General features: G+C 40.6%; 1 protein-coding gene across 2 annotated transcripts in view; it reads left to right on the top strand.

The window, feature by feature from the left end:
• The window catches only part of polr3a (polymerase (RNA) III (DNA directed) polypeptide A), an 82,196-nt gene that overhangs the window by 7,817 nt on the left and 61,947 nt on the right, over positions 1-12,432 (top strand). For both annotated transcript variants that reach the window (XM_073025614.1, XM_073025615.1), the window contains exons 5-7: positions 4,028-4,182; positions 5,809-6,048; positions 11,683-11,845. In XM_073025614.1, the coding sequence (XP_072881715.1) occupies positions 4,028-4,182; positions 5,809-6,048; positions 11,683-11,845 (558 nt within the window). The remainder of the gene's footprint in view (positions 1-4,027; positions 4,183-5,808; positions 6,049-11,682; positions 11,846-12,432) is intronic.

A 12,432-nucleotide genomic window follows, 5' to 3' on the forward strand; every position in this document is an offset into this window, starting at 1 on the left:
GAACTGCATTGAAGGTCATTGTGTTGAACTGAGGAAGAACCTTGCACAGGACAAACTTACCCATAACTTCAGGTTAATTAGGACATTTGTGAGATTGAAGAGCAGATTTAGAATGTTGGAGGGGTAACCTAAGCTCATACAAAACATTTTCTGCTGAGCTAAATGATTATAATTTGAACACAGTGTCCTATTGACTTCATGTCTTCAATTTTGTCCTTTTAGGGATGAGCTGACCAAGGTGTTATCAGTTTGAAGGTGATCATTTCTGGTGTGTAAGGAAAAAAATCTGCTAGGTCTTCAGGAATAGTTGAAGGAAAAATGTTTTCAGAGTGGACTTAAAACTATTTAAAAACGAGTGGAAGGTTTTAAATTAGGTGTTTCACCTCAATCAAATTAGGGAAGTTCTAAATGTAAACTGGTACCGTAGATTCCGGACTACAGAGCGCACCTGATTAAAAGCCGCTGGCTCTAATTTTAGAAAGAAAATCAATTTTTTACTTGTACAGGCCGCACCGGATTTTCGGCCGCAGGTGTCCCACGTTGTAATATGAGATATTTACACAGAAAGGTATTACACGTGAGGATTTTTTAACTTTTAATTAAATCCATATGGTAACATAAACAAATACATATTGCAAATGCTTTTTTTCGAACCGTGCCTGTAACGCGGCTACTTTTAAATATACGTTGCGTATACTTTTTTACTGAACAACATTCCAATATCTCCTAACGACTGGTAAAAAATATATATACTGCAGCCTACCAGGAAAAGTTATTGATCGCCTTTAACTTAAAAGCAGCGTTTTGGCTCCGCCGCTCGCCCTCGCCGTCCCGTTTATCGCAAACTGGTATTTTTCCCACAAGACGCGGCGAAACCAGGTGTGACGTCATAGCATCTCGAGATGTAGTACAGAAAACAAATATAGTTAAAACTCTTCTAACTTTAACTAGAAAATGAATTACTAAGCGAAAATATTATAAACTAAATAACTGCCATAAAGGCAGCACAATGCTTTTCTTCGAGTGTTTTCCATGTTGATGAGGGTGAGAACAAATGACTGATTTACAATAATTTAATTGTGAAAGTGCGCTTGATTTATCGTACAATTTCATTGGACCTCTGTGAACTACTCATCAATTTTATTGGTCTACTGTTACGAGGCAAAATGTTTTTGGCGGCATGAAAAAAAATAATGCATTAGCCGCTCCGTATTAAAGGCCGCAGAGTTCAAAGCTGTTCAAAATGTGGGAAAAAAGTAGCGGCTTAAAATCCGGAATCTACGGATAATCTATTTTACACAAAAAAATGGTGGAGGTACTCAGGAAGTTAGGCAGTATCGACGGAGGGAAACGGTCAAATTCAGTCCCTGAGGAAGAGTCTTGGCCGGAAATGTCGACTATTTATTCTTTTCCAAGTTCCTCCAGCATTTTGTATGTGTTGCTGTGGATCTCCAGCATCTGCAGAATCTCTGAGTCTCATATTTACTTGTGCTTGTGACGTTGAAAGCCTTTTATCTATTGTAGCCTTTGTAACAAAAAGTTGAGGCAGACACATGCGATGAGCTTGATCTGCAAACAATCGGATGTTCTTAATGTGTTCATAGAAACCCTGCTTGAAAGCATACAATTTGGAAATGAATAACAATTCTGATAGAGTATCCTTGACTTTATGAAGTTTCATTGTAAAGTGATCGTTGTTTCTTTTGTTTCTGAACCAAAGGGTTAAGGGCCCCCATCACCCAGGTCATGTGCCACCATTGGGGAAGAGGTACAGGAGCCTGAAGGCATGCATTCAACGATTCAGGAACAGCTTCTTTCCCTCTGCCATCAGATTTCTGAATGGACATTGAAACCATAAACACCACCTCACTATTTTTTCTATTTTTGCACTACTTATTTAATTTAAGTTTTTTATATATCATGCCTATCAGTGTATTCAACCTCTCCCACAAAAAGTTTACAACATTGAATCACAGTGGATTTAATTTGGCTTTTTTGACACTGGTCAACAGAAAAAGACTTGTGTCAAAGTGAAAACGAATTTCTACAAGTTGGTTTAAATTTATTACAATTATCAAACACAAAGTAATTACTCACCCCCTTCAAGTCAGTATTTAGTAGATACACCTTTGGCAGCAATTACACCTTTGAGTCTGTGTGAATAGGTCTCTTAACAGCTTTGCACATCTGGACACTGCAGCTTTTCCTCATTCTCTTTACAAAACTTCTCAAGCTCAGTCAGTTTGCATGGTGATTCTGAGTGAATTTTTCAAGTCCAGCCACAAATTCTGAATTGGATTGAGCTGTGGATTGTGACTGGGCCACTCCAGTACATTAAATTTGTTGTTTTTAAGCCATTTCTGTGTAGCTTTGGATTTATTCTTAGGGTCATTGTCTTGCTGGAAAACAAATCTCCCAAGTCGCAGTTCTCTCACAGACTTCATCAGGTTTTCCTCCAGGGTTTCCCTGTATCTTGCTGCATTCATTTTATTCTCTACCTTCACAAGCCTTTCAGGACCTGCTGCAGTGAAGCCCCCCTGCAGCATGATGCAGCCACCACCATGCTTCATGGTACGGATGGTGTATTTTTGATGAAGTGTGGTGTTTGGCTTATGCCAACCATAGCATTTAGTCTGATGGCCAGAAAGCTCAATTTTGGTTTCATCAGACCATAGAACCTTCTTTCAGCTGACTTCAGTCTTACATATGCCTTCTGGCAAACTCTAGCTGAAATTTCTTGTGAGTTTTTTTCTCAACAGTGGCTTTCTCTTTGCGGCTGCCGCAATTGGTTGAAGTTTCATGAGAATAGCTAAAAGATATTAAAAAAAGACAAACTACCACTTAACTGAGTAAGAAGTTACGTTTTTAAACGAAATATAGAACAAATTAGAATGCTACCACTATTTCTACTATGCTATTAAACTATATTAGTGCCTATTAGCTAGGAACTGAGGAATTCATCTGCTGTAACACACGCAAAATGCTGGAGGAATTCAGCAGGCCAGGCAGCATCTATGGAAAAGAGTCAACAGTTGACGTTTCGGTCCGAGACCCTTCATCAGAACACAGCTGTATTCGTTTGATTGGCTGTAAATGAACAAAATCAGCACAGACACCTAGTGTAGATAATGGGCTGCCTTCATACAATACTTTAGACGGTTGCATCCTCCAAACCTTTATTTCATTGTAATATTCAAGATAACTGTCGATACCTTCGTAATTCCTAACTTGTTGAAATAGTGAAATTGTTTCATTTTCCCGACCATTTCTGGGCATCTCCAAGCCTGAATGCTTGAAACTGCGGTGAGAAAAACAGTTCTGAAAGGTCTTACTGCTTATTTTTCGCCAATTGTCAGTGACAAAAATCATTGCTTTTTGAACACGAGCAGACACTACTAACATTATTTAAAAACTTTTCACTCTAAGCATGGTGCAGTGTCTAACAACCATACAAATGCAAGTGACAGATGCTGATTAGAATCTGATCAGCGGCAGTCACCTGTCCCAATTAAGCAGCATATTGTTCCAAATAAATGAAGGGAATCCCAGCTATTTCTAGATTTAGTTTTTGTTCTTTTAAGAGTTGTCCAAAATAAATGGCTGTCCCAATTAACTGGAATCTACCATATAAGTGCACAGTATATAGGATATATAAATAGTATATGTAAATATAATTGGGGTATATATAGGTATTATATAAATATATCAGATCAAAGTATGTAAATAGGGTATTTTAAATATATTGTATATAAGGTAATAAATAGGGTATTATAAGTATATTTATATAAGGTATATAAATAAGGTATTTTATAAACATACGCTATACGGGGGATTGCACTGAAAATTGTATATGTCGGAGTACATGACAGTTCAACAAGGAACAACTAAGGGACTTTCTGGAATAAGATAAAAGCATACTATAAATCCAAGCTTTTCTATTTTATTCTGGTTTGAAGATGAATGATATATATTTTATACTTAAGTAGTGCTCAACAGGTTAAAAGTTTTGGTCCTCTGCTTTAAATAGGTCCAGTGAAAAAATGTGGTTTGCTAAAAATTATCCACGAAAAGTACAAAACCAACAAGAAAGTAGTGGATCCTGTGGTATCCGATTTTCTGCAGTCCTTTGATACAGCCATTGAACACAACAAAGAGGTGGAGGCTTTGCTTGGAAGAGCACAAGTTAGTACTGTTGAATCTTCTTGAACATATTGATTATTTGCAGAAATAGATTTTGAACCTTATTTTTAATTGGTGCAGTTGCTTTGTCGAGTATGTGAGACATACATTTGCAGTTTATGCTTGCTCTTCATTGTAAACTTTTTTACATATGTCATTGCTTTATTATCTTTGTCAATCAAATCATAGAGTCTTATAGCATTGAAACAGGCCACTCAGACCCACTAGTCCATACTAGTTGCCTGGTGATCTAGTCCCATCTCCCTGTGTCTGATTCTAGCCGTCTAAACTTTTCCCGTCCATGTACTTATTCAGATGGCTTTAGAATATCGCTGTTGTACATACCTCAATCATTTCTGGCAGTTCATTCCAAATACCTACCACTCTTAGTGTGAAGAGGTTGCTTCCCCCATGTCCCCTTTAAACCTCTTGCCTCTAATCTTAAATCTACATCCTCTTGTTTTTAGCACTTACTCCCTGGAAAAAAAGACTTTGTGCTTTCACTCTGAGTACCCTTCATGAACTTAAAAAACCTCTGTCAAATCGCCCCTCAATCTCCTGCGTTCCAAGGAATAAAATCCTAGTTTACACAATCTGTCCTCGTAACTTAGGCCATCAAGTCCAGATGATATCCAAGTTCCCAGGAGTAACATCACCAATAACTGCCCTGGTCCAACTATGTAGATGCCATAGCCAAGGAAGGTCATGAATGGCTCTACTTTCTCAGGAGGCTAAAGATATTCGGCATGCCCCTATTAACCCTTAACAATTTTTATCAATGCACCATAGAATGCATCCTGTCTAGATTAATCACGGCTTGGTATGACAGCTCCTCTGCTCATAACCGTAAGAAACTACAGAGAATTGGGGACGTGGCTCAGCAAAGCATGGAAATCAGCATCCCTGCCACAGACTTTGCCTGTACCTCCTGCTACCTCAGTAAAGCAGCCAACATAATCAAGGATCCCGAGCATTTTCTCTTCTCCCCTCACCAATTGGGAAGAAGATACAAAAGTCTAAAAGCACATGCCAGCCCGTTCGAGGACAGCTTCAGTCCTGCTATTATAAGACTCATGAATAGCTCCGTTGTATGATTTACATAACAGCTTGAACTTCTATGTGTCCGTGACAAAGAAGCTGACAGGAAAAATATTGCGGACACTACCCAACCTGCAAACTGCCTTTTCCGAAAGATCCATTGGGTTATTAAAATAAAAACCATGCCATTTTAAAAGTTTCTTGCCATAGGCAGTTAATCTGATCAACCATTCCAGTTAGGCTCTCTCCACACCCCCCCCCCCCCCAATCTTTTCCCATGTCATTACACTGCAACCACATTAATCCACTTTTTATCTTGCTGTTTACATTGTAAGTACATGCTGGTATTAATCTATGCACATTTTATTCTGTATCTGCCCTTTAATCTCTAATTTTATTTTTTCTTTAATTTCTTATTCTGTATAATTGTTGAATATTTTTTGGTGCATGTTATGCCCTGACTACCACACCATAGCAAATTCTAATACATGTAAATGTATATAGCAAATAAAGTTGATCCTTGAGCAACATTGATTACATGCCCTAAAATCTAGCAAAAGTTTGCTGCAACTTGCTATATTTATTTTCCAGGAGAATCTCAACCCCCTTGTGGTTTTGAATCTATTCAAACGAATTCCCTCAGAAGACATCCCGCTGCTCCTCATGAACCCAGAGGCCGGGAAGCCTGCCGACCTGGTCCTCACTCGGTTATTGGTTCCTCCACTGTGTATTCGCCCCTCCGTGGTGAGCGACTTGAAATCGGGCACAAACGAAGATGACCTAACCATGAAACTGACAGAAATTATCTTCTTAAATGATGTCATTAAAAAGGTTTGTTAATGTTTCTAGAATTTGAATTATAAATGAATGAAATACAATATTCGATGATGATCGGCATGGTTTAAGATGTAAAGCTAAAATCAGCTCATCAAAGGTCCAATCTTAACCAGTACAGCCCTGGGCCTTTGGTGGGGTTTCACAATAAACAACAAAACTCTTAAAAAAAAACATTTATTAAGTATGTTAACTCTGTGTTTATTTTTATTTTTGTCCCTCCATACTGCACTGCCCAGTAACCACCTATTTAACCCCAGCCTGATCACAGAACCATTTACAATGACTAGTTAACCTACTAAATGGTACGTCTTTGGACTGTGGGAGGAAACCCACGTATTCCACGGGGAGGACATACAAAGATTCTTTACAGATGACAGGGGAGTTAAACTCCAAAGTCCGATACCTCAAGCTATAATGGCGCCGAGCTAACTGCTATGCTACCAAGGGGCCCAGAGTTTTGGTAGAAGCAGCAAAGCCCAAAATAGCCATGGTAACGTTGCGGTTAGTGTGGCACTATAACAGTTCAGGGCTTCAGAGTTTGGTGTTCAAATCTGGCGCCATCTGCAAGGAGTTTGTACATCCTCCACGTGAACCACGTGTGTTTCCTCCGGATACTCTGGTTTCCTTCCACGTTCCAAAGACATACGGGTTAGTAGGTTAGACCATAAGATATAGGAGCACTATTAGGCCATTTGGCCCATCGAGTCTGCTCTGCCATTCAGTTATGGCTGATCCTTTCTCCCCCTCTTCAGCCCCACTCCCCAGCCTTCTCCCCGTAACATTTGATACTGTGTCCAATCAAGAACCTATCAGGCTCTGCCTTAAGTACACCCAACGACCTCATCTCTACAGCTGCCTGTGGTAACAATTTCCACAACTTCACCGCCCTCTGGTAGCTAATGAAATTCCTCCGCATTTCTGTATTAAATGTTCGGCACAACTTTGTGGGCTGAAGGGCCTGTACTGTGCTGTAGGTTTTCTATGTTTCTGTGTTAAATGGACGCCCCTCTATCCTGAGGCTGTGCTCTCTCGTCCTAGACTCTTCCCACATCTACTCTGTCTAGGCCTTTAAACATTCAAAAGGTTTCAATGAGATTTCGCCCCCCCCCCCCCCAAACCCAACCTTCTAAATTCCAGCGAGTACAGACCCAGAGCTCTTAAACTCAATCCCATGATTGATGAAGGCCAATGCACCGTATACCTTCTTAACCACAGAGTCAACCTGCATAGCAGCTTAGAGTGTCCTATGGACTCAGAACCTAAGATCCCTCTGATCCTCCACACTGCCAAGAGTCTTACCATTAATGCTGAATTTTGCTATCATATTTGATTACCAAAATGAACCTCACACTTATCTAGGTTAGACTCCATCTGCCACTTCTCAGCCTAGTTTTGCATCCTATCAATGTCCCGCTGTAACCTCTGACAGCCCTCTACACTATCCACAACACCTCCAACCTTTGTGTCATCAGCAAATTTACTAAGCCATCCATCCACTTCCCTCATCCAGGTCATTTATAAAAACCATGAAGAGTAGGGGTCCCAGAACAGATCCCTGAGGCACACCACTGGTCACTGACCTCCATGCAGAATATGACCCACCTACAAACACTCTTTGCCTTCTGTGGGCAAGCCAGTTCTGGATCCACAAAGCAATGTCCCCTTGGATCCCATGCCTCCTTACTTTCTCAATAAGCCTTGCATAGGGTACCTTATCGAATGCCATGCTGAAATCCATATACACTACATCTACTGCTCTACCTTCATCAATGTGTTTAGTCACATCCTCAAAAAATTCAATCAGGCTCATAAGGCACGATCTGCCTTTAACAAAGCCATGCTGACTATTCCTAATCATATAATGCCTCTCCAAATGTTCATAAATCCTGCCTCTCAGGATTTTCTCCATCAACTTACCAACCACTAAAGTAAGACTCACTGGTCTGTAATTTCCTGGGCTATCTCTACTTCCTTTCTTGAATAAAGGAACAATATCTGCAACCCTCCAATCCTCCGGTACATCTCCTGTCCTCATTGATGATGCAAAGATCATCGCCAGAGGCTCAGCAATCTCCTCCCTCGCTTCCCACATTAGCCTGGGGTACATCCCATCCGGTCCCGGTGACTTAACCAACTTGATGCTTTCCAAAAGCTCCAGCACATCTCTTCCTTAATATCTACATGCTTTAGGAGATCTAGGCCTCATATGGAGCCAGTGATCATTAATGGAGAATGTGTGGAGCAGGTTAAGACCTACAAGTATTTGGGAGTACATTTAGACGAGAAGCTAGACTGGACTGCCAACACAGATGCCTTGTGCAGGAAGGCACAGAGTCGACTGTACTTCCTTAGAAGGTTGGCGTCATTCAATGTCTGTAGTGAGATGCTGAAGATGTTCTATAGGTCAGTTGTGGAGAGCGCCCTCTTCTTTGTGGTGGCGTGTTGGGGAGGAAGCATTAAGAAGAGGGATGCCTCACGTCTTAATAAGCTGGTAAGGAAGGCGGGCTCTGTCGTGGGCAAAGTGCTGGAGAGTTTAACATCGGTAGCTGAGCGAAGGGCGCTGAGTAGGCTACGGTCAATTATGGAAAACTCTGAACATCCTCTACATAGCACCATCCAGACACAGAGAAGCAGTTTCAGCGACAGGTTACTATCGATGCAATGCTCCTCAGACAGGATGAAGAGGTCAATATTCCCCAATGCCATTAGGCTTTACAATTCAACCGCCAGGACTTAAGAACTTTTTAAAAGCTATTATTAATGCTTTTTGAGATAGTGATTTAGATGCATATCATATTTTTTACTGAGTTAAGTATTGTATGTAATTAGTTTTGCTACAACAAGTGTATGGGACATTGGAAAAAAAAGGTTGAATTTCCCCATGGGGATGAGTGGAGTATCTATGTATCTATCAAGCTTTTCAGTCTGCTACAAGTCATCCCTACAATTGCCAAGATCCTTTTCTATTCCAAATACTCAACAATTAAACATAACATTGTGCCCTTGTCAAACATGCCTTATGCTACTTGATAACGAAAAGAATATATAACATGCTGATGGTTTGGCTTATGAATTTTGGGAGAAATTTGAGTGTACAGTCACGACTATATACTGTAATGATTTATTTACTATTGAGATGCAATGTGTTAATTGGCCCTTTGAGCTGTGCTGCCCAGCAATCCCCCAATTTTGAATCCTAGCCTAATCACTGGACAACTTACAACGATCAATTAACCTTCCTACCAGTGAGGCTTTGAACTGTGGATGGAATTTCACGTGGCCATTGGGGAAACGTACAAACTCCGTACAGGCGGCAGCAGGAATTGAACCTGGGTCGCCAGTACTGAAAAGCATTGTGCTAACCACCGCACCATCGTAACAGTGAAAATGGCAGAGTGAAGACCCAGTGTCAGATGTCAGCATGTAAAGTTGAAAGCAGGACTATTGGCCTGAAGTATGGACATCAGGGTGATATAGCGGCTTGAGTAGATGATGGAAGTTTACGTAGGGAGAAATGTAGTGATATTCTCAGAATGATATTCATCCTCTTGGCTGACCTATATTGTTTACATTGAAACGTGGAGGATTTATCTACACAATAGAGCTGTGTGATTTTGTTTGACAAACCCATTAGTGTAGGCTGCGATTTGGACCTAGCGTACAGCAGTGGAAGTCCTGTATTTAAACTAAGCATAATAAAACTGAGCGGGGAATGATGTTCTACTGCAGAGTGCACTTTGAAAGCTTTTGAATTATTACAACAGTAAGGAGATGTAATATTAAATCTGGTTAAAGGCAGTGTCTCTTAATTGTATACAATAATGTTTGCGTGCACCACATAATATTGTATATCTTAATGAATGCTGACAGCTATATTGGGTTCTGATGTAATTTATTATTAGCAACTCAGTCTGGTGCATACATCTGGAATTTAGTTTGGGTTTCTTCTGGACAGAGTACATGGGCACCATCTTGTGGTCATTGTGAGTAACCTTCCCCACTTTACCATCTCTGTATAATACAGTATCTTACAGCTGCTTCAAATAATGTGCACAAAACCTGTTGTTTTTTAACCTTCCTATTTACTAGTGGAGGTAAGTTTCTACCAAAGGAAGCGTAAAGGCGCTCCTCTCTGCTAGCCTACAGGGTGCCCCCCCCACCTCGATCAGGGTCATGTGAAGTCATGGGAGCAGATGGTGGATGGTCGTATGAGCAGCTGGAGCTGGTGCATATCACAAGTCCTGGTTATGTGACCACTGACACCAGGCAGACATTTCTGAAGAGTATTGATAATGGCTGGGGTCACCCGTCTTGTAAAGACACTGCCCAGAAGAAGGCAATGGCAAGCCACTTCTGTAGAAACCTTTGCCAAGCACAATCATGGTCATGAGATTGTGATTGCCCATATCATGCGACATGGCACATAATGATGATTAACTAGAACTTTGTTCTTTCAACTTCTGCCCCCAAGTTATTTTTCCATATTTAATGCTCACTTTCCTCCCTATTGGTTTGGTCTTATCCACTGTCACAATTTAGCTACATCCACACTCTTTTTGTCTGGTATGGTGCTGTGTGGCTTGGACCTGAGTCACATTCCTGGCCTAACCTTTTGTTTCTCGTGTGTTCTGGCAATTGCCAGAAGCCTTTTCACCTGATCCCAATCTACAATGGCCCTTCTTTGTTCTGCACCATGGTCTTTAAAAAAGTAACTTGTTATGTACATAACTACATAATTAGTGAAAATTATATTTTTGGTCTTTATATTAAATCTGTGAAACGTTAGGTAATATACACAATGCAGAAGAGATGAGAAGCAGCAAAAATTAGAAAACCTAGGTTAAGTTATGAGGGAAGGAAAGTTAAAGATAAATGTTAACTGTTGGCATGTGTACCCCTGTCAAATATGCTTTGTGTTATAACATGCTGATGGTTTGACTTCTGAATTTTGGGAGGAATTTGAGTGTAGAGTCGTGACTATGTTGATGGTGTTCATGACAGACTGAAGAAAGCTTGAGAAGTTATGTTTAAACTTTGAAAACTGTAGTGATGAATGATGTGCAGTTGATGGCATTTGCGGGGGAGGCGGGAAAGAGCAGCTGAGCTGGTATTGTGAAAGTATAGATTGTAAAAAAATTTTACAAAAATTGAACAAGTCGGGGTGGGGGATAACTCATCACCTTCTACCTTAGGCCACGAGCTTAATCAATCACCCCTGTTATTAACTTCAAACTTTCTGCATAATCTCTCAAAGAGTTGAACTGCATGTGCATGTAACGAGAGCTGTATAACTCATCTCCTTCTACCTTAGGCCACAAACTTATCAATCACCCCTGCTGTGGACACTTTCTGGAGGTCCAAGATCAGTATGCTCATGACCGCTGGACTAAGTGTGTCCTTTCCTAGGACTATGTTGAAAAATAAATGTGCTAGTTTTTTTAAAAAAATTGACTCCTTCTATCTTAGGCCACAAACTTATCAATCACCCCTCGTAACATGAGCACAGCATTGTGCAGGGGAAAGAGAAGGAAATGGTTCTGTTGCCATATAGAATAACTTCATACTGGTAATTTATCAGTAGTTTCCCCTTTCAGATCGTAATCTATTAATGAACCCTTGTGTCCTCAGCATCGCATGTCTGGAGCGAAGACTCAAATGATCATGGAAGACTGGGACTTTTTACAATTGCAGTGTGCCCTATATATCAATAGTGAGCTTTCTGGCATTCCTCTCAACATGGCACCAAAGAAGTGGACCAGGGGCTTTGTGCAGCGGCTGAAAGGAAAACAGGGTAAGTTGTTTAGACTGGATGTCTGTCTATCTAAATGCTCAGAGAAAATACTGGTAATAATCAAGTCAAAGAGTTGTGAATGAAGTTATCCACATCAGTTCAAGACCCTGATGGTTGTAGGGTAATAACTGTTCCTGAACCTCGTGGTGTGGGACTCAAGGATTCTGTACCCCCTTCCCCAATGTAGCAGGGAGAAGTGAGCATGGTCTGGATGTTGGGGGGGTCCTTGATGATGGATGCTGCTTTCTTGAGGTAGCACTCCCATGTAAATGAGCTCAATACCGGGGAGGATTTTCCCTGTGATGGACTGAGCTGTAGCATTTTCCATTCCTGCACATTCCTGGTATGATATTTCCATACCAGCCCATGATGCAGCCAGTTAGGATTATCTCCACTGTGTATCTATAGAAGTTTGTCAAAGTTTTTGGTGATAAGCTGAATCTGTGGAAACTTCTTAGAAAGCAGAGGTGCTGTTATGACAAGTGATAGACCCGGAGAGCTGTTGGCCACCAATCCTGGTATGAAATTAACCAACAGGCATGAAAGTTATGTAGAATGAAGTATACAAAGAAAAACTTAATTATCAA

Source organism: Hemitrygon akajei, chromosome 21 (assembly GCF_048418815.1).
Source record: "Hemitrygon akajei chromosome 21, sHemAka1.3, whole genome shotgun sequence".
In the NCBI taxonomy this organism is placed as follows: Eukaryota; Metazoa; Chordata; class Chondrichthyes; order Myliobatiformes; family Dasyatidae; genus Hemitrygon; species Hemitrygon akajei.